Raw genomic sequence first — 25,193 nt, 5'->3', positions numbered from 1 at the left:
AACATGAGCGACACCTAACTCTGGGAAACAAAAAGGGGTGGTGGAAGGAGAGGTGGGCGGGGTGACGGGGTGACTGGGTGACGGGCCCTGAGGCAGGCACTAGACAGGATGAGCACGGGGTGTTATGCTATATGTTGGCCAATCGAACTCCAGTAAAAAAATATACAAAAAAAATTTTGCTCCTAGGCACCTCACTTGCTGTACCCCAATTCCAAGCTCAGTTTATCACTTCTCCAAATGATCCATAGGTTTATAAATGGAGTTTAGATGGCATTGGTGGAGGAGTCTTTTAGGAGGATGATCCGAGTGGCTAAATCCAAATTTGTGTAACAATAATTCTGGTGAGTCTGAAACATCCGTGAGGGAGACAGAATCATGGGCAGCTGCACCGTGAATAATGTTCTGAAGTGTGCGGCTCCTGGAATCTGGTGTTGTAGCTGTGGGTATTTGCTGGAAGCCTTTTTATTATTATTATTATTATTTATTTATTTATTTTTTTACAGTTCAAAAGCAGCATTTATTTTGGTTTTCACTTCTCTGAGGCCCCAGGACCTTTTAAAAGTCCTCGCTGTTGGTCCTGTGCTCGGTGTCCATTGATCCTGCTCCAGCCCCTGCAGTAGCTGAGGCGCAGGTGGTGATGTGCGGGCACCTGCGGCGGGAGGCGGTCAGGGCCTGCAGGCAGCAGCCCTGGGACCAAGCGCCCCGGCCCAGGCTCCGGGAACGTGGGGCGCGGCCAGGGGGGCTCCGGGTGCTTGTCCTTGACCCCCCGCTCGATGTCCAGGTAGGGCATTCCCGGCTGCACCACGACTGCCTTCACCAACTGCTTTATCGAGCTTTTCTAAGGAGTGAAAAGCATCTGACGGTGGGACTTTGGTGGAAAAGAAATCAAGGTAGCAAGACCCTGGCCCACTGGTCGTGTGGCTTGGGCGACCCAGGAGACCCCAACTCCTGACTGTCATCTCTCCTCCACCTGTCGACTCCTCTCCACCAGGAGCAGGTGCGGCCCAGTCTTGGGTGGCTTTAAACAGCATCGCTACCACCTGTGTAAAAGCCACTCTGACGTGCTTTTTGAGAAACAGTAATGGGAAGTGACGTGCGACCGAGCTGAGGTAGGCGCTTGTCCCCACTAAGTTAAGGACTTTTTTTTCAGCCTAAAGCAGGCCTGAACCCATTGCTTTTAGATAAAAATGTACGTGATGCTGTATTATATAGAAAAAGTTTAAAATCCTGTAATTTAGCACAGCAAAAAGTGTCAAAAAGTATCTTTTTGAGCTCTGACTTTTTACAGTAGCGTAGGAGAAAAGGTGACCCATTGTTTACAGACGGCGTCCTGTGGTTGGGCCATTTTTAGGGGAAAAGTTCATTAAGTCCTGCTTAATGTCCACACGCCTTCCAAGAAAAATGTGGTGAATTCTGTTTCGGGTTGACTCTCCTCCTCCTCCTAAAATTGGCAAAGCTGTTTTTTGTGTTTTCTCTTCTGATGCAGTGTTTTGTGTGTGTGTGTGTGTGTGTGTGTGTGTGTGTGTGTGTTTTTAACACCGATTGAAACATTTCATCTGTGGTTCCTGCCTCGTTTCTTTCTGGGGGTTTGTCAATCAGAGTTCGCTAACACTGGCTCCTGAGAACTAAAGGTCTTTCGATTTCTATTATCTTTTTAATCCCAGGGCATTTATTTCCTTTGTCATATACACTTGGTGTCCTTTACCAAGTGGTGAATTCAACTTAAAAAAAAGAAAAAAAAAAACCCACAAATAAATAAAAATAAAATAAAAAATAAAAAACCTTAAGGGTTCTCTCTGCTTCTTCTGCCTTTTATTATTAGAGCTTCTAAGCTCAAAGGTTGAACATTGAGTGGTATTGGGTGTTTTTTTGTGATTACCTGTATGACATCATTAGTACCAGCCTGTCAACACTACAGTGGGACAGAGCATCTTTCTGTTTGTTTTGGAAATGACTCAACAGTAATCCTTAATTATAAAACAGTATGACTTTTTGAAATATTGATTGATGCACTGCTGTTGTTTTATATTGCATTCATGCTAAATCTTACAGAGTGTATGGCCTTTAATAAATAAATGCAAATAATGTAATTGAATCCCACTTCAGCGTGCCATTAATTATCTCACATATATCTTCATTTCCAGGCTGGTGATGTGAGCCAACATTCATGACACCTAGAAAAAATATCCAGTAAAGTTCCTTTATTTGGAGGGGATTTATGATGTGTACTCACACATATGAATCATGTGCGTGTACACACATCTACTCTCCATATATCTATGTCTGTGCTCACTCATAGACGTCTACATCAAACCACATGCGTGGATAAATATAAACACATGCACATATATATCACACATATATACACATGTGCATATATATGCACGTATATGCAGAGATAGACATAGGCGCACACACACACTGCAAATAGATATGTGTACTGTGCATGAATCTTTTGGTTGCAAGTCATAGGAAACCCAACCCAAACAGGCCTAAACCATAAAGGCAATTTATTGGTTCTCAAAGGTACGATTCCTTCCATCTTTCTTCCATATCCCAAAGGTAGTCCTCTTTATGTTTTTGAAATGGCTGCCCAAGACTGCCATATTTAAATGTAGCAGGAAGGTAGTGTCTATGGAAGAGTGAAAAAGCTTCTTTCTCAGAACCCCTAAAAGTACTTTTTCTCATGTCTTACTTGTTTGATTGGATTTCAAGCCCACCTTTAATCCAATCCTTTAGCCAGCGAGAGTTGTGAAGATGCCTAAAATCAATCCCTAGAGCTGGTGGATTAGTGCGTGGGGTGCAGTGTCTGCTCTTCCAGAAACCTGTGGGCTACATAGGGGAAAGCAGATAGTCAAAGGAAAATCAGATTCTGTTACCAACATGAGCCTGAGAGTTGATTGAGTCCTGGGTGGTCCAGATTAACAAATGCCCCTACGCCTGGTCTCCCACACTCGTGTGTTCACACATCACGGTGGTCAGGAATCTCACAATCCAAGATTCCTTTTATAGTGGATTTACTTTCTGGACTTCATGTTTTGACAGATTCTATCTACTAAGGAAACTGAGAGCATTGTTATAACAAATTCATTTTTGCATTTTCATGCATGAGAAACTGGTATTATCACAATGAGTTCATATAATTCCAGGCTAAAGTAATAAAATTAAGCTTTTAGAAAGACTGGGAGACCTGATAGGAAGTAAATGTACAATTGCAATTAGAATAATTGAAATATTAAAAACAGCTTGATGACTCTCAGGAATCAAGGGCTCTGTTTGGGAAGCACTTTTGTAAAATGTGCCTCTTCAGGTCAAGTTTTGACTAGATCTTTCTTGACAAATGCAGAAAATCAAGATGAATAATCCATTGCACAAACAACCTGGGGTAGATTTGCCCTTTGGTACCTCACACCAGCTCCACCCCCTTCACTTTCCCTGTCACTGCCTTTTCCCTCCAGTGATGTGATGATACTACCAAAGACTCTCCCTGCTAGAAGAAAAAAATACCTTCACATAATTAGACTTTTTCCTTGGACCTTTTTAAAAAAAATTTTTAACATAGTCACTATTCAGAAAGTGTGATTATCAGTAACTCTCTAATATCAGTGGTTTAGCAAAATAAATATTTATTTTTCATTCATATGAACAGTCCAGAGAAGTTTGCTCATGGAGTCTGTATGGGCCCTGCTCCATGCTGTGATATGGGGAACCAGGCTCCTTCCATCTCAGGAGCCCCTACAGCCTCAGAGTTTTCTAGTGGAGCCTGTGTATCTGATCAGAGAACGAAGAGAAAATGATGACATCTGGATGAAACCCAGGTGATTGTGTGGGCAGGTCTCAGCAACCTGGCCTAGAAGTGGTGCTCATTATTTCTGCCCACATTCCATGGGTCAAAGACATAGTCCTCTGGCCTCATGTAACTGTAAGGGATCTGACATGGCCTGATTGTGGTCTGAGTGTGTTCCCAGATGGAAAAAGATTTGGCTAATGCAGAGGAGTCTTTGTTGTAGACAGAAAGATGCTGATTTAGAACCTTACTTTTCTCCTGACACAGGTACACAGGAACATTTTGAAAGCCAGGGTTTTTGAATTTCAGCATTTTAAAGCAAGAGGATCATAACAAATGAGCTGAATCTTTATTGAAGAACAGCTTGTTTCGCAATTAACAAAAAAAGAAGAGTTTCTACAAGATGTATTTTTACCCCAGAGATCACTGCATACAGCCTCTTGGTACTCCTAGGACTTCTGGTGACAGCATACATTATGGTAACCATTACGTGAGTAACCATAATGCAAGTAACCAATTTCCATCCAGTTGGAAGGTAGACAGAGGTCGGTGGCTCTCATGAACAGCAGGTTCGGAGTTCTATCCTGAAGCTCTTCCCTGGGAAGTTAGCAGGATCTCAAAGGAATTACTGTGTGGTTTTGAGGAGGGAATTGGACCAAGGTCTCGGATTTATGCCCATAGAGAGGGATTTCTGTGTCTCAAGAGCAAAGAGTAAGTGGATTTGAAGGACCCAAGGCAGCTTTGGATAGTGGACATCTTGGCACTAACGAAGATGGGCCAAAACTGAGAGATGGAAGAAAGGAGACCCTAAACATCTTTAAAATAAAATTTGGGGATCCCTGGGTGGCGCAGTGGTTTAGCGCCTGCCTTTGGCCCAGGGTGTGATCCTGGAGACCCAGGATCAAATCCCACGTCGGGCTCCTGGTGCATGGAGCCTGCTTCTCCCTCTGCCTGTGTCTCTGCCCCTCTCTCTCTCTCTCTCTCTCTGTGACTATCATAAATAAATTAAAAAAAAATAAATAAAAAAAAAATAAATAAATAAAATAAAATTTGATCTTTACATGATCTAAGTTTTCTTGAATGGCCCTAGAATGGAGTGGAGGGGACCCACATTATATGACAAATTAAATTATTAGCCAGTTTGCTAGACAGGGCTATAAAATCAGAATTCTTTTTGTATAAAGAAAATAAATAATTCTTACTCAAGGTTGTGTGTGGCTGCATATTTACAGGTCTTGCATCCATTAGGACTTCAGTGCAGAGAATGTTAGTAGGGTGAGCTCTCTGTAAGGGCAGAAGAATACAGAGGGATTGTGGGTAGCAAAGCAAGGTACTAGAAGAGAGAAAGGAAGAGAGTTCTAAGAAAATCATGGTTCTTAAAGTGTGGTCCATGGACCCCTGGGATCCTTGAGACTCTTTTGGAAGTGCAGAAGGTCAAAACTACTTTCATAAATAGAAAGACATGATTTTCCCATTTTATTCTTGTCTCTATGAATGTACAGTGAAGTTCTATGGAGACAACGAAGAATAAGAAGCAGATATGAACATCCAGCTGTTTTCTCTTAAACCAGGCATAAAGGGATTTGCAAAAATGTAAAACAGTCTTCCCACTAAACATTTTTTATTTTGGATTATACGATTTTTTTTTCATAAAATATGTTATTTATGTTCCCTGCTTTCTATTGCTATGTTAAATCAAGTCATCAGTAATTTTTTTTTAAAGTCTCAGTTTTAATTTCCAAAACTGTAAATATTGACAAACATAATCCAGATTTTAAAAAGTTCCTCAGGGGCCTCAATTATTTTTAAGAATGTAAAGAGGTCCTGACATCAAGTTGCTTCAGAATGCTATCGTAGAGAATCATATCAGGAGTGAGAAAAATTAAATTCTTCCACTTGTGGTCAAGTAAACTCAGAGGCTGTGGAGTGCTGAGAAAGTAGATTGTTCCTTCTGGAGAAAAATCCTTAGAAGATCAGTAGCAATTAGCCAGAGGTTGCAGGGGTAGAGGGTCATTGTTGGGGTAACTAAATGTTCAGAACACTTCATACGTCAACGTGTAAACCTAAAATAATTGCAATACTGCCATCTAGTGTTTCATAATGAAAATATTTTAATATTTATTTATTTTTCATTCAATTTATGATGATGGCTTCAGAACCGAATGACTATAGAGACTCATCTGAATAGTATGCCCTGTAATTTTTTGTGTGGGTTTATTTCACCAAACATGTACCTTTAAATATTTGAAGTGTCTTCTCTCATTTCTTTCTATATTTGACCTCTTCTTCTTTCTTCTTAGGGTTAGGATAATGGACAGGGTAGGATTCCCATCTAGTTATACCCCGTTCCAATCTTGTGTTCCTGTCATTACACAGTGTAGGAGGATTTAAACACTGTCGTAGGGGGGACTGAATTAGTAACTTTCCCCATTGTGATTTTGCCTAACTCCTCTCTCCACTGGCATTAAAAAAAAAATCTTAATTTTGCCTTATTTTTTAAGGTTTTTGCTTTCATTTTAGTTAGTATTCAGTGTTATATTAGTTTCAGGATCCATTTTAGTTGCATAGAAAAGCTGCAAAGGTAGTACAGAGCATTCCCACGTACCCCCCACCCAGTTTCCCCTATGGCCAACATTCTGCATTACTGTGGTACCTATACTGAGTGCCTGACGCAACGGAGGAAGAGTCCCACATCAAGGCTCACGGCTGTGAGGTTTCAGAAATAGAAGCTTGGAAAGCAGGGAAAGTGGGCTGGGGCACAAAACAGGTTATATATAAAAGATTAGGACTTGGATTGTCATCAGACTTCTCAGTAGCCACATCAGAAGCCAGAAGGGCATGAACCAAAGCCTTCAGAATTCGGAGTGAAATTACTTCCGTCAGAGAATCCCATAGTAGTCAAGCTACATATCAAGTGTGACATTAGAATAAAGACAATTCCAGAAACACAGAGATTCCACAGAGTTACTTCTCACGTCCCCTTTATCAGAAAGTCATTCAAGGATCTGCTTCTCTAAAAGGAAGAGACAAAGAGGAAGAAAGCACAAAAGAGAGGTGACGGAGGTCGCAGATTATGTAACTGTGCTGGCCTGAAAAACAGTGCAGGATGAGCAAGGGAAACAGAAGCGTGTGCACATCGGAGATGTAGAGCTCTATCAGAGTGTTTGGGGATGAATTAGGGATAGGTATATAGAAAATTCAATATAAAAACCAGACAGTTGATTAATCCCAGAGAAAATAGAAGGTTGCATGTAAGCATGGTCTATTCTTACACGGCTCAACTTTGAGCCATACATAGTGGTAGTAATGTAAATACCGAGTATTTATTTAAACAAAAAAAGGGAACCTCATCATGTTGAGGGAGGAGGAGAGACAACAGGAGGGAAGGGAAGAGAGGGAGCAAGAGAAAGGAGACGAGAGAGTGAGTTATATCTTCTACCTCTATATCCAGAATTTGATAGCTATCATCTAAAATTAAAAAAAAATTAAGAAGCAGTAACCTGAGGTTATTATTTAAATAACATGGGAGAAAACTTTAGAAGAAATAGTTGCAAATGGTTACCTCTGAGGAGTGGGGATTAGGAATTGGGAGGAACCGGTTAAGGGAAAATTCTAGAAGGATTATGTGACTTTTAAAAAACAAGGTCCATGTATTTTATTAAAATGGATAATATTAGATGAATGGGTGCCCGGCCCAAGCACCCAGGCCGGTCCAGCTCTGTTAAGAATCAGGGAGTGCCCGGAGAAGAAAGTGGAAATGCTTGCCTTTACAAAAGTGTCTTGGATTTATATTAAGGCCATGGCCAGTCAAGTGTGATCATTTAATCTGGCTCCCTTCTTGTTTGCGTACGTATTTGTATTCCAGACTTTGGTCAGGGTGAGTCCAATGACTGTTTACTGGGCTCCTCTGAATAAAGGACACACAAGTCCCCATTTGGCAGAGTGTTCCAGCTGGCCACCTTCTGACAGCATGGCTTTCCCGGCAGGATTTGGATGGGGGGCATCCACTGCAGCTTATCAAGTGGAAGGTAGGAGAAGCTCCTTCCCTTTCTCGAGGGCTGGGAGGAAAATGACTTCTGGTGGGCTCTGTATGCCTAGGGGAGAGGGTGAGGGCCAGGAGGCAAAAGGAAAAGAAGGAAGGGGATCAACGAGTCCATAAACTGTACAAGTGAAACTGTCACTTTACACAGAAGAGGCTCAGCTTCCCTCGTCCCTTTCTTACCCAAGGGTGGTGGTGGTGAGGTCTTGGCGACCAAACCGCCCCTCTAGTTTCCGTCAGTTCAAGTTTATCTGAGACATCGGCTTACATCAGACTAGCTGCTTTTGTCATTGGTTTTTTTTTTTTTTAATTTTTATTTATTTATGATAGTCACAGAGAGAGAGAGAGAGGCAGAGACACAGGCAGAGGGAGAAGCAGGCTCCATGCACCGGGAGCCCGATGTGGGATTCGATCCCGGGTCTCCAGGATCGCACCCTGGGCCAAAGGCAGGCGCCAAACCGCTGCGCCACCCAGGGATCCCTGTCATTGGTTTCTTGAACACATTTGCCTCAATTCCCCCAACAAAAAAAATATAATTTCCCTAATGGATGGAAATATATTGGGTAAATCTCTTCAAGGAATCCAAGAGACTTGATTGGAGGATGTTCATCCACTGAGAGAGGTGTCCTGTTCTATTTCTGGTGGCCACAAATCAGAGCCCCATCTCATGTGCCACCCTATCTCCTGGGCCGCTGAGAGGTACGGGGAAGAACCGCAAGATGACGGAGAGCGCCCTGGAGTCAGAAGTCTGGGTTTGGTCTCGATCCTACTATACGTGAGCATGAGCGTGAGAATCCATCATCCTCCCCACGTCTCAGCTTCTTCATCTGTAAAATAGGAAAATTTGGCTTTCCCAAAACATATATGTTTCCCACCTAATGAATTAAGGGTTGTTAATGCCTATAATGGGAACAATATTTGGTTAAATTTTTGATTAACCTTATTTGGTTAAATAAATGTGGGAAGCCCTGGCTGTAAACAAAACTAAGAGAGTTTCTTTTTTTTTTTTTTTTTTTTTTTTCTAAGAGAGTTTCTTGCAGTAGTTTCCTAGAGCTGCTGTAGCAACTCACATATAGTGAGAGGTTTATTTTCTCATTGTTCCTGGGGCCAGAACAAGCCACTTGACTCCCTAGACTTGGTGCGCATCTCAACTTTTTACTAGTTCGGTGCGACTTTGGGCAAGTTACTCAACTACTCAACCTCTCTGTGCTTTCTTATCTGTAAGATGGGGATAATCATGGGACCTACATTATAGTGGCTGTGGGGTTTAAATAAGATGATGTGTATCAAATGCTTGGTGCTTAGTAAGTGCTCAATGCATGGCATTTGTACTGAGGGGGCCATAAAAGGATTTCTGAGGATGACTCTATGGAATTCAGCTGTTAACTTGGCATAAATCTACAATTAGTTATAGAAGACAATATTGTGGGTTTCAGGTACCAGTTCCCAGTCCCATTCACTCAGCACCCTGGGATACCCTTACTGGTCCAATCTGACCTCCTTTCTTCATGGGTTGCCCTTCCTCCTCCTCCTCCTCCTCCTCCTCCTCCTCCTTCCCTTCTTCTCCTTTTCTTCTTCTTCTTCTTCTTCTTCTTCTTCTTCTTCTTCTTCTTCTTCTTCTTCTTCTTCTTCTTCTTCGATTTTATTTATTTATTCATGAGAGGCACAGAGACACAGGCAGAAGGAGAAGCAGGCTCCATGCAGGGAGCCCGATGCAGGGCCCTGGGACCATGTCCTGAGCCAAAGTGTCTGTCTCACTCAACCACTGAGACACCCAGGTGCCCGGCCACACTTGTTCTATCAGATTGTTTCACGCTCTTCTGCACCAGGCTTGCTGCAGCCTTATTTTAAGATTTTTATTTGTGACCTCTAACCTGCTCTTGCGCTGTTAACTCTCTCTCAGCAGCTTGGAAGTGAGGAGACTTGATCTGACATGTCTCCTCTCTTTGTCAAGTCACAGAAATTTTTTATGTCCGCTGTTCTCCACCCAGGAGCTCTTACCTATTCTTTTGTGCTGGGTTTGAATGCTAGGTCAAGCACTTACTAACTAAATGACCTTGGACAAATAGCTTAAGCCTCAGTTTCATTATTTGTAAAATCAGGAAAATGATGGTGCCCACTCTGTAGGTCTGTTCTGGAGATTACAGAGGTTAGTATGCGTAACCAGAGCAGCATAGTGCTCGGCACAGTAACAGCAACAATAATACTAGTGTGGCTGGCTATATATCCAGGCTATAGTCTCTCCTACTGTGTTGCTGACGGGAGAGTGACATTGTCTGCTCCACATAGTGGGAATGATCATCTCCTCTTTGTTCTGCATGTTCGAATATATTCCCTCTTTGCTCGTCTGGACTGGTTCTACCAGCAGCTGGTGGGAGAGTTACCATTTAGCTACCCCTCCACTGTTGTGCAGATCACATACGCAGGCTGTCAGTGGCTTTGTCAAATCAGTGTGGCCAGGGATTTAAAAGCTGAGGTCATCCTGTCACTTTTTGATTTTGAGAATCTCTGAACTTTTAGTTTGCCCTGGCTCTGAAAGTCTACAGAACCATCAGAAGTCACATACACTCAGCAGCACTGAGGACTGAACATGGATTGTATTTGCGAACACACTCCCCCCCCCCAAAAAAAAATGAACCCAAAACCCAAATCTAACAGTTTGGTGATTTATTATAAAGCATCTTCATGTATATCTTTCCACTGGTTTCCAAAACACAGTTGTCTGTGTAGGTTTCTTTGTTTTCATGTATCCTCTAGAGAGCCTTGACAGATAACTAGCAAAATCTCCACCTCCCCACTGCCCTGCATACCCAAGCTTTACTCCTACACAGAAATGGAGATATTTTGGCTCTGTGACTTGGAGTAGAAGGCACTGTCAGTTCCCTGCAGGTGAATGATGGCAAGGGCTGACGGAAAGGGGCAGGACAGGATTTTTATGATCATTGGGCCTCCTAATATATTGATTGCTTGGTTGCATATTTCACCAGACCCATGGTTCTTCCTTTTTCCTGTCCTGGTTCATATCCCTTCTACTTCCATTCTGGCTACTTCCCTGTTCATGGTTTTTAAGAAGAGTTTAATGAAATGCTTATTATGTAAGAGTTGGCTGTGCGGTGCTTTGAGCCTTTTGGAGGAAAGCACAGTATAAATCTAATAAATAAATAATAAACAAGTGATATAAGCAGGAGGAAAATTATGTGTTTTAGGTGAGTTGTAAAGAACGTTGTAAAACCTGTAAAATGTATTTGTTAGATGAAGAGGCAGGGGAAAAAATGTAGATAACCATCGTCTTACAGAGGTGAGTCTTACACAATATTTTATTTTATTTTATTTTATTTTTTTTTTTTTTTTTTTAAATTTTTATTTATTTATTTATGATAGTCACACAGAGAGAGACAGAGAGGCAGAGACACAGGCAGAGGGAGAAGCAGGCTCCATGCACCGGGAGCCCGACGTGGGATTCGATCCCGGCTCTCCAGGATCGTGCCCTGGGCCAAAGGCAGGCGCTAAACCGCTGCGCCACCCAGGGATCCCTTACACAATATTTTAAATGACAAATGCGGTTCTCACGAGTTTTAACCCTTTGTGAAGCCACGTTTGCCTCTGTTTTTGGCTGGAGGGGATGTGAAACCGAAACAGCAGGTAGCTCAGTAGCATTTTGTTTACTTCCTCGGTAGGCCACGGAGGAGCTATGAAAATGACATTTAGGACCCAATTCTACAGCTCTTATGAGCTTATAACTCCCAGTGATTTCAGGGAAGGCTCTTAAGGGGTGAACATGCTCTGTAAAATCCCACAAATCCTAAGAAAAGTCTAAACTACTCCATTAACACTTCCTGGTGGGATCTGAGTTTGTGGTTCTTAGGGAGGCAAAGACCTCAGTTTTATGAGTGCCATTATCAAACTTTGATGCCACACTAGATACCAATATAATGTTTGGATTTTTTTTTTTTTAATGTTTGGATTTTGACTTTGGCTTTGTGTTGGCAGAAATTGAGGCTGGGCTCCAACTCTGGCCTTCTGTTTGCCTCTGTATGCCAAAGATGGAATCCTATAGTTAAGGAACTTGGAGTTATTTTTGCATTTAAAAAGTCGGACAGTAAACAAGGCTGCAGATTAGTTGGTTTTAGATCCCATTCGTGGTGATTTCTAGTCAGATTATTTCTTCTCTAGTCCCTTTTAAAAACTCATAATCTACACAAACCTGAGCTGGAGGCACATTTCATCTGCCTGCTTTAGATGTCAGCACAGGCCATATATTTCTTTAGGTCACTTCCTGTTTGTGTTCTCCATTCCAGCAACTTGGCCTGTGTATCTTGGTTCCTGTTTTCTGCTAAATCCCTTAGATTCAACATTCCATTTTGGGATGACTACCTATGGAAGTCTTCTTGAACAGGACTCAGCAGATAGATCTACTCATAGTCTGGACCACCTGGGGAAGAAGAAGAGGAAAATAGACTAAAGCATCAATCATTGTTCATTTTGTGGTGTGCAAGGAGAAAGGAAGAAGAGAAGGAAGCATGTATCCATGGAATTTTTGTAGCTTAAAGGTTGATATGACAAAAAACACCTTTATTTCTTTCCCCCAGGTTCAAATTTGTGGTCCAGAAAAATCTCAGTGATTGCCCCCTTTAAGTTTTTATTTAAATTTCAGTTAGCTAACATACAAGGCAATAGTAGTCTCAGGTGTACAAGATAGTGATTCAATCCATCCACACAGCAGGTACACTCCTTAATCCCAACACCTATTTAATCCATCTCCCTTTTTTGACTCTGTCATGGAATTATATAGGCATCATTTAGAGTATGGGCTTAGGCAGGAATGATACTCAAATATTCATCAACTCATTTTCACTACCCAAGCAGATACCAACAGTAAACAATGGATGTAGGCTAGACTGGCACTTGCATTGACTAGTGAGACAGAGTGTCAGCCATAAACAACTGGTATGGGACCATTAAGACCATGAAGAGCGGATCTCAGCTCTAAACAACTGATATTGACCAGGCTGGGACCCATGGGAACCAATCGGAGTGGGTGCCAGCTGCAAACAAGCATTGGGACCACATTGACATGTACTGATTGGATTTAGCCTTGGGCTTATGAGTGGGACACATCTGGAATATATCCGACTCCAGACTACTGGAGAACTAAATCAGTTAACTTCCCTAAGACTCAGATTTCTCCTCCTTCTCCTCCTCCTCCTCCAACTCCTCCTCCTCCTCCTTCTTCTTCTTCCTTAAGATTTATTTATTTATTTAAGAGAGAGAGAGAGAGAGAGAGGGAGCACGTGAGCAAGTGTGCACATGCATGCACAAGTAGGAAAAGGGGCAGAGGGAGAGGCTCTTTAAGTAGACTCCCTGCTGAGCACTGAGCCTGATGGAGGGCTCTATCTCATGAAATCATGAGATCGCGACCTGAGCTGAATCAAAGCTGAAACCTGAGCTGAAATCATGAAATCATGACCTGAGCTGAAACCAAGAGTTGGACACTTAACTGACTGAGCCACTCAGGCACCACACCCCTGTAGAATTTCTAATGCTTATCTCTTTTTATTGGAATTTCTTTGGGTGAATACGGGAGAAATTTTTCTTATATGTTTTGCTTCTTTGGATCTGGTTGATGCCTCAACTTTTTCTTCCACATTACTAATTTGGACTTTAGCTTCATTCATTCTGTTTTTCAACTCCAATATTGAATATTTAATTGTGGCAATCATATTTTTAGGTTTTCAAATTTATTCTTTGATTGCTTCATTTTCAGGAAGCCGTGTTTTGTTTTCTGGATGTAATCATGCCTCAAATCTTTTTAAGAATGCTAGCTTAAAAAATTAAGTTCTCTTTCTTTCTCTTTCTCTCTATCTTTCTTTATTATTTTGAGATATTGGGGTTATTTGCTTATTTGGGACCTTATCTTTCATGCTGTTTGTTTTTGTCCAAAGTCTGGTGATCCTTGAGAGCCTGTTCATATTTATGAATGAAAGAGTATGTCGATATCAGTATCTGAGTTAAGTTGTTTTTTAAAATTAAAGAGTTCTATTTAACTGAAACAGGGTCACCTTTATAAGAAGCAGGGTTCTATATAAGTTAGTGGGACCTATTGGCAATCTTTTCATAAAAGACTATATCTGAGGGGAAAGAGCCAAGATTTGGAGCTCAAGAGCTGCCAGATTTCAAGGATTTTAAGGAAGAATATTTTTGTTTGGTTTTTTATTAAGTCTAATTTTTCAATTTTATTGAAATCTAATTGACATACAGTATAAGTTTAAGGTGTACAGCGTAATGATTTGACTTACACATACTGAGAAAGGATCACTACAATAAGGCCAGTTAGCACCCATTATCTCATATAGATACCCACCATTCCCCTAAAATAAAAGGTCTTTTTCTTATGATGAGAAATTTTAGGATCTATTCTCCTAGTAACTTGCAAATGCACCATACAGCAGAGTTAGCTATAGTCGTCACGTCATCCACTGTGTCTCAGTACTTAATTATCTCATACCTGGTAGCTTGTGCCTGTTGAACACCTTCCTCCAACCCCCAATGCCCCATCCTTTGCTTCTGATAGGCACAAATCTAAACTCCTTTCCTGTGGGTTTTGTTTGTTTAAGATTCCACATAAGTGAGATCATCTAGTGTTTGTCTTTCTCTAATTGTTTCTTGTTATTTTTATGTCTCCTGTCCCTATTCCTCTTCAAGTTCATATTAGGTTGAGTTTGTTCAACTTCTCTTGGCCATTTCAGTACCATTGATAAGGAGGTTTCCTACCACATCTCTCACTTTTATTAGACATTTCTTAGGATTTCAACATGGGCTAAGGGGGTACCAACTGTTCTGTTTATGGGGGAAAGGAACCAATGAAGCCAGCAGTATGACAGATAATACTTTAATTAATTGTCTGAGGCCTGGTCTTCTCTCTGCATTGGTTAAACCAGAGATTCCCCAGAGGATGACCTCTTAATCCTTACCAGTCATCAAACTTTAAGTTTGTCTTGTAATTCTTTGCTTTAGTTTCTCAGACAATTCTATTTTCTTTCTATTATCTGGAAATACTTTAATAAATGTGGTACTCTATTGGGACAGGTTTTTTTTTTTTTTTCTTTTGTTTTCAGTTCAGCTGTGGATTTTCTTTTTATTTACTCTCATTTCAATGGGGTTGTAAGGGATAGAAATTAAATAGGTATACCCCATCCCCCATCTTGAACTTGAAATCTATTAACATGAGTTAATATACAGTAGCACCTCATAAACCATGAAGCATTGTTCCAAGTTAACAAGTGAATTTCCCTCTTCTTCTCCTTACCATTATCATTTTCCTCATTATCACTAACACAACCAACCTTTGAACCAATGTCTAGTCTTGTGCTTTTTAGATAGAAGATGAAATAACATGGAATTGATGGAATTTTAGACAATGTAACAGGAGAAAGTGAAATATTCAAGTAATGTGAGAAAAGTGGTTGACGAGGAATGCTATGACCTACACGTGCCCCATGTCCAGGTATCTGTTTCTGAGGTCAGCTGCTCTAAGCCATTTGCACTTTTCATCATTTATTATCTCCCTTTATTCTCAACACACAGACTCTTCATGTACCAAATTTTCTAGTATTTCCATTGGCTTCATGGACAGTGCTGAAAGTTACCCACCACCATCACTACTGGCCTGTGTGGATTATTTATGGATAAGTGTCTGCCTACTTGTGTATTATTTTGTATCAGCAGGATTCTGGATATAGATGCCTATCATATATGCTTAGAAAAAAATTTGATCGTATTATGAAAGTAATACAGATAATTGTAGAACACTTAAAATGTATAAATAAGCAAGAAATTTAAAAAATCATTCAGAGAGCTATTTTCAAATTTTGAGTATACATTTCCAGTCTTTTGCATATATCCACAGACTTTCGTGCACATACACCCTTTTATATTTTTCGCCTTAATAAGAATGTTCTATAAATGGTTTTGGCTTTTTTATGACACTTAACAACTCTCTTAGTAAGCTATAACATGTCTGCATCTTCTATCTTAATCCTGTGCTTTTTCTCTCTTATCTGTCTTTCTCATGGATGTTGCATGGAAAGCTAAATGTGAGTCAATATATTTAACCTGGAAAAATAAGAAAAAAATTGCTGTGCCTCAATCATTTTTTTGGAGTATGGGTTCTATATATTAGCCTACATATTTGTACATGAGTTTTGTTTTGTTACCACCAAATTCATCAGTTAAGATGGGACATTTGTTTCTTTGGATGAGTATGTGCCAGCATTGTACTGGAAAATAAAAATCATTACTTGTGCTCTTCCTTCCTAGGCCTGCCCATCTGGTAGGGTTGCTTTCCAGGTAAGTTCACTGGTACACAAGGTCAAGTGGTTCTTTAAAAATTATTAGGCCATCACACAGTGCCCAAGTCAGCACTCTGGGACTCATGCTAGACTCTTCCTCTTCCTCTCTCTTTCATTTAACCAATTATTATTATTATTTTTTTTATATCTCCTCTTAGCCCCTTGGTTACACTTTTTTCTCCATTACTATCTTTCCTTTAGTTCTGAGACTCACTGGCTCTTGTCTTCTTGAAATATTCTTCCCTCCTTTATACTCCTCCAATCTCTCCAGGATGTTGCTTATAGTGTGGTCTGTTAAAATTCTGACCACATCGTTCCATTTCTTGAGAGATAGCAAGAACTCTGAAATCAAACAGGCCAGGTTTGAATCCTGACTCTACCACTTATCAGTTCTATGATCTTGGGAGATCCCTGAGCTTTGCCATCTCGGTTCCTCATTTGTAAAATGGGAACAACAGTAATAGTTGTTGCAAACATTAAATGTGTTTATTAACATCAAATGCTTAGAGCAGTCCTGGGCAAACTGTGTTCAGTAAATTTTAACATTGATTAGAAACATTTTTATTGTCTTCCTACCTTCTCTAGAATAATTTCTGAACTCTTGGCATGGCATGAAAAAGCTCTTTGTAATTTCACCTCTGACTACATCCCGAGCTTCACCTCTTGCTTCTTCATTTGTATCTTGTTCTTTGACCAAGATAAAGCACATGTCATTCTTTAAATGTGCCATGACCTTCATGTCCTGCTGCACACACTGTTCCCTCTGCTTGGGTGCACACCTAACTGCTGGCATGAGCAGAGGCCAACAGGGGACAAAGATCCAGGCCTCCCAACTTCCAAGCTGGAGCTTTTGCTACTCCAACATACTGCTTTGTTCATCTTCATCCTTTATACCCCTCTTCCGAGTATGTTACCACGAACTTGGTAGAGGAGTAGAGGCGGGGGAGTGAAGTGAGGCAAAGGGAACACCTAAAAGAGGTTTTTAGTGTACGTGAAAAATCGATTCTTATAGTAACTGTTTGAAACAACCTGCCTTTGTACCTGGGAGGCATTTGGGCATAACTCCATGCTTCTAAAGATGACTACAATCCTGAGAGGTGTTGATAGGGATACTGTAGCTGTGTGTTGGTGTTTTGGATGGCATAGGTAGTCAACATTGGTAGTAGCTGGGGCCCTATTGTTTTCCTTCTGTTCTGCTACCTGGGCCTCTGCCTTGAAGTGCCCTAAACCAGCTGAGCACATCTATATTGGCTTTGGATCTTTCTCAAGGTGCCTGTTCTTCCTTTCATTAGTGTGGATAATCAGAGTTTGATTGTAAAGTATGCCCGGGCCAAATACAAGGGCTTTTAAAATTGTCTGCTGTTTTAGATTATCCAGGCCACTGATCCCCCTTCCTTAGCATGGATAATTGAGAGTGGACTGGGCTGAAGAATGTTAAGCAGAACCAATTGACAAAATAAATGAGATTTTAAAAATCCTTTACATTTTAATAATAGAAAAAAAAAAAACAAGCTAGGTTTTCTTTTCTTTTTTTTTTCTTTCTTAACCTAAAAGGGCCTATTTTATATTTTGAAACTGTAAATTTATTTACTTTTACATTGATTCAAAATAGGAAAAATATTTTCTGTGATGTACCCATATAAAACCTATTTAAAATGTATACTAATTATAATAGGCACTTAATGGAGCTAGAGGAAAATTGAAAATATAGACAAGAGGTTGGACAGTTTCAGAGTCAATGTCAAATCTTCTTATAACTGTGTTTATGTTTCAACTAGGTAGCAAGTAGAGGGTGGTAGTCACTTCAAATATTGAAAATCTCTCTCTTGATAGTGGAGGCTATAATTCTTTGCCCCTAATGAGCAATAATCATGTAGAGAAGGGCATTTTTTGGATGTATGTATAAGATTAACAGGGTTCTGATCCCTGTCTGAATGTCTGTGCTCATTCACTTCTCATTTTCATCTTTTCCCATGTGCCTCTGAATGCAGAGAGAAAGGTATTTACGTGTCACTTGACTGGGAATTTAGAGGACATTTTCTCCAAGGAACAATGCTGTAAATAGGGGTAGGTGTCACTGAATACCCTTCAGGTGTGTAATGAGATAAATAGATTTTGGGGGTTGCTTGGGAATTTGGAATGTAATATAAGAGGCAATGGTGAGTTTCTGGGCAAGTGACTCATAAACAAGGTTTTTGAAACATTACCCATTCTTATGTTGGGAATTGCCAAGCTAAGGTTTAAAGTCTCCCGCAACACCCATGAATAATCATTTAAATACAGGCTTTGAGACTTGGGGGGAAAAGTGCATTATTTACTCTAAAGACAATAATCTTCCTTTGGAGTCATTGTAGTCTATCATACAGATGCATACTTGGGGATCTTTGAAAGAGCAACATTTTCTCTTGATGATCCATTACTTCATATGTCCTAGAAATTATTATTCAGGTCTAGATTGCAGGCACAGGTTAGAGATGCACATCAACCACTCTGTAACAGAGTATGGGATACTAAGGCTCTTTCACACAGTGAAACATGACAAGGGGCTTTGGCCATTGCCTACTTTGCGTGAAGAACAAGATACGGAAATGGGGGTGATGGAGAATCTAATGTATCCTTTGGTTCCTCGCAATGCTGAGAACTTGGCAAATGTTGGTACACAATAAATTCTCATTGTTCGATTGATTTGCTGAAGGGAGAACCAAGGGCTTCTCAGTAGAGATATTGTACAGCTGAGGCCAAACATTTGCCAGGGTCACCCCAGTACACTCCCTGCGACTCAAATAAAGACAAGGTGCAGCCATACTAAAACTGTGATGAAGTTGGCTTGATTTTGGATAATGTCTTTGGAGAGAAATTGTGCCAGAAGAGTCAGAAAAGATCTGTTTCCATGATGTGCTGGAAGACCTGGCTCCTTCACATGAGTTAATAATTAAATTAAATTTAATGAATATTTATTTGAATTGCTGCTATGTAGTCCATCCCAGTTAGACATTTATTCACTGTGGCATTGGAGCCTGGAAATGTAAAAAGCAAATAAAATGATCATTCAAATCCAACATTCTAGTGAGAGAGAGAAGCATATGCAGAACTGTGACATCATGTGACAACCTAATAGTAGATCAAACAAGATGCTAGTGGAACATTGGTGGGAAGGGTGGGGACACAAAAATAAAATGGGATGGACTTGATGGGTATCTAAGTTTTAATGAGAAATTTGTTTCATTTTGCTTTGCTTTGTTTTGTTTTCAGGGATAGACACTAGGAAGGGCGTATCAGCAGGGGAAACATTTTGAGCCAAGGCTCGGAAGTATGAATATTTATGTAGTTTTTGTGGAACAGTATAGTCACACCTAGTAAAGTAGGTAAATGGTTTAGGATTCTCATATTTTAAATCTATTAGAATCACCTAGCATTCTTGTTAAAATGTAGATTTGGGGGCTTCACGTGAGGCTATATAATACCACTATTTATAGATAAGGCCCAGGAAGTTACTTTTTTTTTTTAATAAGCGTTTTCTATGATGGCTCATGCTTTGAGGAAGCCTGCCACAGTCTGTTTTCTGATGATAGGGTGAATGGCAGGACCTGAAGTTAGAAAGGTAGGGCAGGTCCATGTCATGATATATATAAGGTACCAGGCTAAGGAGTTGGTGTTAGGATCATATGCAATAGGTTCTTGGTAGCCATAAAATATTCTTAAGCAGTAGGAATAATGTGATTAGGTTTGTATGTTAGAAGGGGTTTTGACTGCAGTGTGGAGGATGAACTGGGGGGGAGGGAAGGAGACATGGGAGCTAGGGAGCAGTTTTTAGGCTCTTACGGGAGATGAGGCAGGTGATGATGAAGGCCTACATTCGGGTGGAGGGGTCAATGCAGGAGAAAGCATAAAGAGACATCACTGAGGGAGAATTGAAAGGATGTGTTCATGAATATAATGCAGGGAAGGAGGGAAATAGAAGGATGACTAAGGTGACCCTTGTCATTATAGTTTAAGTGACCAGCTGGCTGATGGCACTATGAATAGGAACACAGTACACTGGAGAAAGAGCAGATTTGGAGTTGGTGGTGGTAAAAGTGGGATAGGTTCAACGTGGGCTTGAGATTCCCCTAGGTTATTTACTTATTTATTTGACGGGGAGAGAATGAGAGAGAGAGAGAGAGTGCACAAGCTGGGGAAGGGAGGCAGAGGGAGAGGGAGAAGCAGATTCCCTGCTAAGCAAGGAGCCCAACTCAGGACTCAAACCCAAGACCCTGAGCCCTAGGCAGACGCTTAACTGACTGAGCCACCCAGGTGCCCCCTGCCCTCCTTAGGGTATTTAAATGGGTGACTGGAAATTCCTATCTCCTTTTCAGGTTAGATTCGCTGGTAGTTACCAGCATCTAGTCGATAGTTGAAGTCACGATGGGTGAGAGTGCTTGAAATAAGGTCATAGAGGGAGGTGAAAAGAGGAACAAGGGGTTGCAAAGTCTAGACTGAGCACTGTGGAAGAACTCAGGAGACTCAGAGGGACCGCCACATGAAACTGACATCCTTTCAGGACGTCACACTGACTAGAGAGAATTCTAGAAACCTTCTAATCCAATGGTTTCAAAATATAATTTTTTTTAAAGCAGCAGAACTAGGAAAATCTAACTCAGAATTCTGACAAGAGAGATACCGATGGAGCGTCTCTGGTTGAAGGAAAGGTCGGCAGACTTTGCCTGTCCATCCAGCATTTCTTTCTTTAGTGCTCCTTCCCCAAGTAGCAACTCTGGATTCCATGCTGGGGAACATGGTTTTTCAAACATCTTATAGAAGAGAAGATGTTTTTCAAACATCTTATAGAGAGATGGCTTGATATGATCAATGTTGCACAACTCATTAGTGACAGAGGGCAAGCATGATGGGATAAGGTCCATGAGAAACAGGGCAGCAAAAGACAATGTGGGATTCATGGCCAAAATGAGTGGTGCAGACGATATGGGTGTCCAGGCAGGGGGTTGACATTCTGCCTTGTGATATTCAGGGAAGGAGTTGCAGAGGTAGTAGATTTTTTGGAGGCTCAGAAAACATTTAGGGGTTTAGTTTCTTGCCCATTTAAAAGTCAGAGCTTAAAGTTTGTGCTGGGCTGGAGAAAGAAAGTGAGTCTTTCCAACTTCTAGAAAATTGAGGCAATTGTTATGTATGTGACATCATCATTATTGCTCAGACCCTATTCCAATTCCATAGAAGTGGAAATTTAACGAGGGGACAAGCTGAAGAGTCAGAGTGAAGGACAACAGTAGCTTTCCTTTCCATGCAGAAGGGACTTTGGGAGAGGCAGCTTATTTGGGGGGGCAATGTCTTGGTAACTTGTCTTGAGGGTGTATTTGCAAGGCAAACATGCTCTCCTTACTAGAAGGCATATTTCTTTCAGAAGGCTATTTTGGGGCGTTCACCAGTGGGATACCCCTTTACACTGACAGTTGACATACTGTGGAAACGTAGCTGCCACAGTCTTTAACATGAAAGGTCCAGAAAACTCTGTACTCAAGGGAATTGTTTTGAGACATCAGCAGAAATCTGCCGAGACTGAAGACTGACCCAGGGATTCCTGGGGGACCTTGAGGAAAGTCAATTAGTTTATGAGTCAAAGAAACCTCAAATTATTCTAAAAGGCGTTTGTGCCATCAGAAAGTTCCGTTCTTGAATTAGCAAGCTGCTACGAGTTCCAAGTGGTGTTCTTTCTTAAAAAGAAGCTTATGAGGTATAAATCTTTTGAAGTACATTTTTTGTACCAATTGTTTCATTTAGAAAAAAGCCCATTAGTTTGTTATTAAATGGTCTATTTAATAGTGTCAATAAATTCTAAAATTGGAGACTGGGTATTGTTATTTTGGATGTTTTAATGGTCCCAATTGTTTAAGTTATTTGGCTTAGAGTCATTTGCTTGACCTTTGCTTGTTTTAAGGGCTTGGAAAAACTCCCCCAACTCCCCAGGGTTGATGTAGTGGTTCTTCATATATGTGCTACAAATATGAAAAATATTTATAAGTTAACTAACAGTGTTTGAGTGATTTAGTCAGGTCTACACAACCAAAGTAAAATAGGTAACCATGCAAATGCTAAAGTAATCAAAAAGTTTAAATAAAAATTCAATTTCTTACCAAAAACGGCTTAACTTAATACATTATTATTTTGAGTTTAATTGTAATACTTATCTAGAAAAAGGGCTGGAAGGTTATACTAAAAATTATACTAAAATATTAATATATAGAAGTAGCATGATATAGTTGTTACTGGCACCAATACCTCTTCACTTTACTGGCTGAGGAAGAGTACCCGTTCATATTTGACTTTCACAAGCAATGTGGGCTTGTTTTTGCTATTGAACCTCTTTAAGAGTCACTTCCCTTGGGGCGCCTGGGTGGCTCAGTGGTTGAGCATCAGGTCGTGATCCTGGGGTCCTGGGATTGAGTCCCACATCGGGCTCCCTGCATGGAGCCTGCTTCTCCCTCTGCCCGTGTCTCTGCCTCTCTCTGTGTGTCTCTCATGAATAAATATATAAAATCTTTTTTTTTTTTAAAGATTTACTTCCCTTAAGTGGGTAATATCTATCTTTTGGAGGTTATTGGGAATAGTGCATGAAATAATTTAGGCCACTCCTTAGCACATGGTCTGGCTTTTTTTTTTCAAGATTTATTTATTTTTGAGGGGAAAGGGGCAGAGCGTGAGGGAGAGAGAAACCCAAGCAGACTCTGGGTTGAGTGTAGAGTCTGATGGAGGCTTGATTTCACAACCCTGAGATCATGATCTGATCTGAAACCAAGAGTATAGTACTTAACCGACTGAGCTACCCAGACCCCTCAAAGGCCTGGCATTTTTAAAAGAATGCAAAAGATGTTAATCCTTATCATTATGTCAACTACCATCAACACCACCATCATCACTGACACCACCATCATGGCCATCAGATGGCATGTTAGACTGGGTCGTCCAGGAAGCAGTAGCCAGGATGGCGTTGAGTGCGCAAGAAGTTTATTCTTCATGACAGAAACAAGTGAGAGCAAGAGAGGCTGGGATGCAGGTCTGATGAGTGAAGGAGAGAGGGAAGGAAGAAGGAAGCTTGAGTGAAGCATTTAGACTGCAGGTCAGCTCAAGGGAAAGCTCAGCCAAGTCTTCAGGGAAGTCAAAAGTTGACTGTTGGGAAGTCCCACGTCTTCCAGGTACAGACTTGTCACAGTAGGGTCACCACATTCAGCATTGCCTGGGGTCAGTCGGGGAAGTGTGGCCGCAGCGTGTACTCCAGCACCTGTGGTGGATTTCAGGGCTCAGAGCTGGGGCCCTGCAGTCATCTATGCTCCCCGAGGTTGGGGGTTTGCAAATGTGTTGGCAATGACCGTCGTAGTTGTGAGTCATTTAAAAAATCTTTTTTTTTTTTCTGGTATTTTTTTCATCTTTGAAAGCATTTATTGCTCACTTCTGAACACACATATTGCAAGGAGGGGGCAGGTCCAGCCTGGGAGCCTGCTCCCTGGTGCAGCATTTCTGAGCTCCCAGTGGAGGCGAGGGGAAGACCAGCCCATCCTTCTATGTTGAGTAGCAGGAGGATCCCTGAGTAAAGGCCTTTCTTTAAGTGGGATGTGTCGAGGTCTCAGCAGCAGTCGTGAGGCCTAGTTGGGTGGGGTGTGGGGCTCCAGCTGCCCTTCAGGTCAGAGCATTGGCCATGACCTCGGGAAAGCTGCCCCGGCTCCCCAGATCTTGCAGGCTGAGGCTCTGCATCTGGGACTGGGCCCCCTTTCAGGCCAGAGGCAGCTCCAATTTGGTTTTAAAAAGCAATCCGTGACCTGGGCAGTTTGCAGCATCTCTGAAAGCTCGCTTCTCGCAGCGGCCCCGACTTGGGTTGGACACACATGTGTCACTCTTTCGGTTTCCACACTGATCACACTTTGTGCATTTGGGCTTCAGCCAGGGATCTTGTGGGAGTGCCTCAGCTGCTGCTGCTGCTTTTTCTTGGCTAGAACGTCTGTGTCACCCTCCTCCTCCAGGGCCGGCTTGCTGCAGGCACCCGCCCCCCCTTCTCCTTGCTCCCTCCCCTGGGCCCTGGCTTCTCTCCCTCCTTCTGCTTGGATATGTCCTCCTGACACCGCAGCTCTAGCTCCTGGTTCGTGGCCACAATATCCTCCAGGGGCTTCACTCTGGCGGCAATTCTGGAAGCTGCTAATTCACCTGCAGCTGGAAGAGGTGGGCCTGGACATGGGACAAGGGGCAGGGTGCTGCCCCGCACGGCCAGGCGCTCCTTGGCCAGCTCCCGGGGCAGGGCTGCGGCCCTCAGACAGGGTGAGGCTGTGCAGGTTGCCCTCGGCCATCCTGACCTGTACCGACGCGGGATGTTCCAAACACGGCACCTGACGTGCTCCCGGGATGCCGAGCCGGGGAAGGGCCCCTCTGCAGCTTGGTGCACCCGCGCACCGTCAGCGGGCAGCCAGCCCCCGGCGTCCGGGCGTGCTGCACGGTCTGGCCAGACTCTGGAATGACCCAGACGGCCCGCAGCATCGTCCTCCGTCCTCCGCAGCAGGTGCCCCCGCCCCCGCAGGAAGGCACCCTACTGACCGGGGCCGCCCGTCATCCGGGGCAGCCCGCCCTGGGGTCGCGGGCGTCACCGCAGTCCTGACCCCTCCCCTTGAGGTTCCCCCCGCACGGTGGGCATCGCGGACGAAGCCCTGGGCTTGCAGCAGGCGGTGGAGCAGAGCTGGGCCCCTGCAGCCTCCGCGCCAGCTCGGGGGGGGGGGGGAACACCCCATGGGCTGCACCCCGTGGCGAGCACCCCCGCCGCCACCCCAAGGTGCGGCTCCAGAACCCGAAGCCCTGCAGCTTGGGCATCGCCTGCACACGGAGCCCCTGGCGGACCTGCCCCAGCGGAACCCCGGAGGGGCATCCCGGCCCCAGGGGCTACCGGGCTTGGGGGGGCGCAGCCCGTGCACCGAGCTCGGCGATCACCCGGAGCACAGCGCCGCCCCCACCCCTCCCCGAGGGAGCACCTGGGGGTCGGGCACGT

At 42.5% G+C, this 25,193-nt stretch overlaps 1 protein-coding gene and 1 pseudogene across 2 annotated transcripts in view; one reads left to right on the top strand and one right to left on the bottom strand.

The window, feature by feature from the left end:
* The first annotated feature begins 7,656 nt into the window (after positions 1 to 7,656).
* Positions 7,657 to 25,193, top strand: part of LOC144303166 (cytosolic beta-glucosidase) — a 111,466-nt gene continuing 93,929 nt past the window's right edge. For both annotated transcript variants that reach the window (XM_077881021.1, XM_077881013.1), the window contains exon 1: positions 7,657 to 7,815. In XM_077881021.1, the coding sequence (XP_077737147.1) occupies positions 7,674 to 7,815 (142 nt within the window). In that variant the 5' untranslated portion in view covers positions 7,657 to 7,673. The remainder of the gene's footprint in view (positions 7,816 to 25,193) is intronic.
* On the bottom strand, positions 22,928 to 24,691 carry LOC144291571 (tRNA-dihydrouridine(16/17) synthase [NAD(P)(+)]-like pseudogene; annotated as a pseudogene).

The sequence above is a fragment of the Canis aureus genome, chromosome 2, assembly GCF_053574225.1.
Source record: "Canis aureus isolate CA01 chromosome 2, VMU_Caureus_v.1.0, whole genome shotgun sequence".
Lineage (NCBI taxonomy): Eukaryota > Metazoa > Chordata > Mammalia > Carnivora > Canidae > Canis > Canis aureus.
This window is presented reverse-complemented; position numbering and strand designations above follow the sequence as displayed.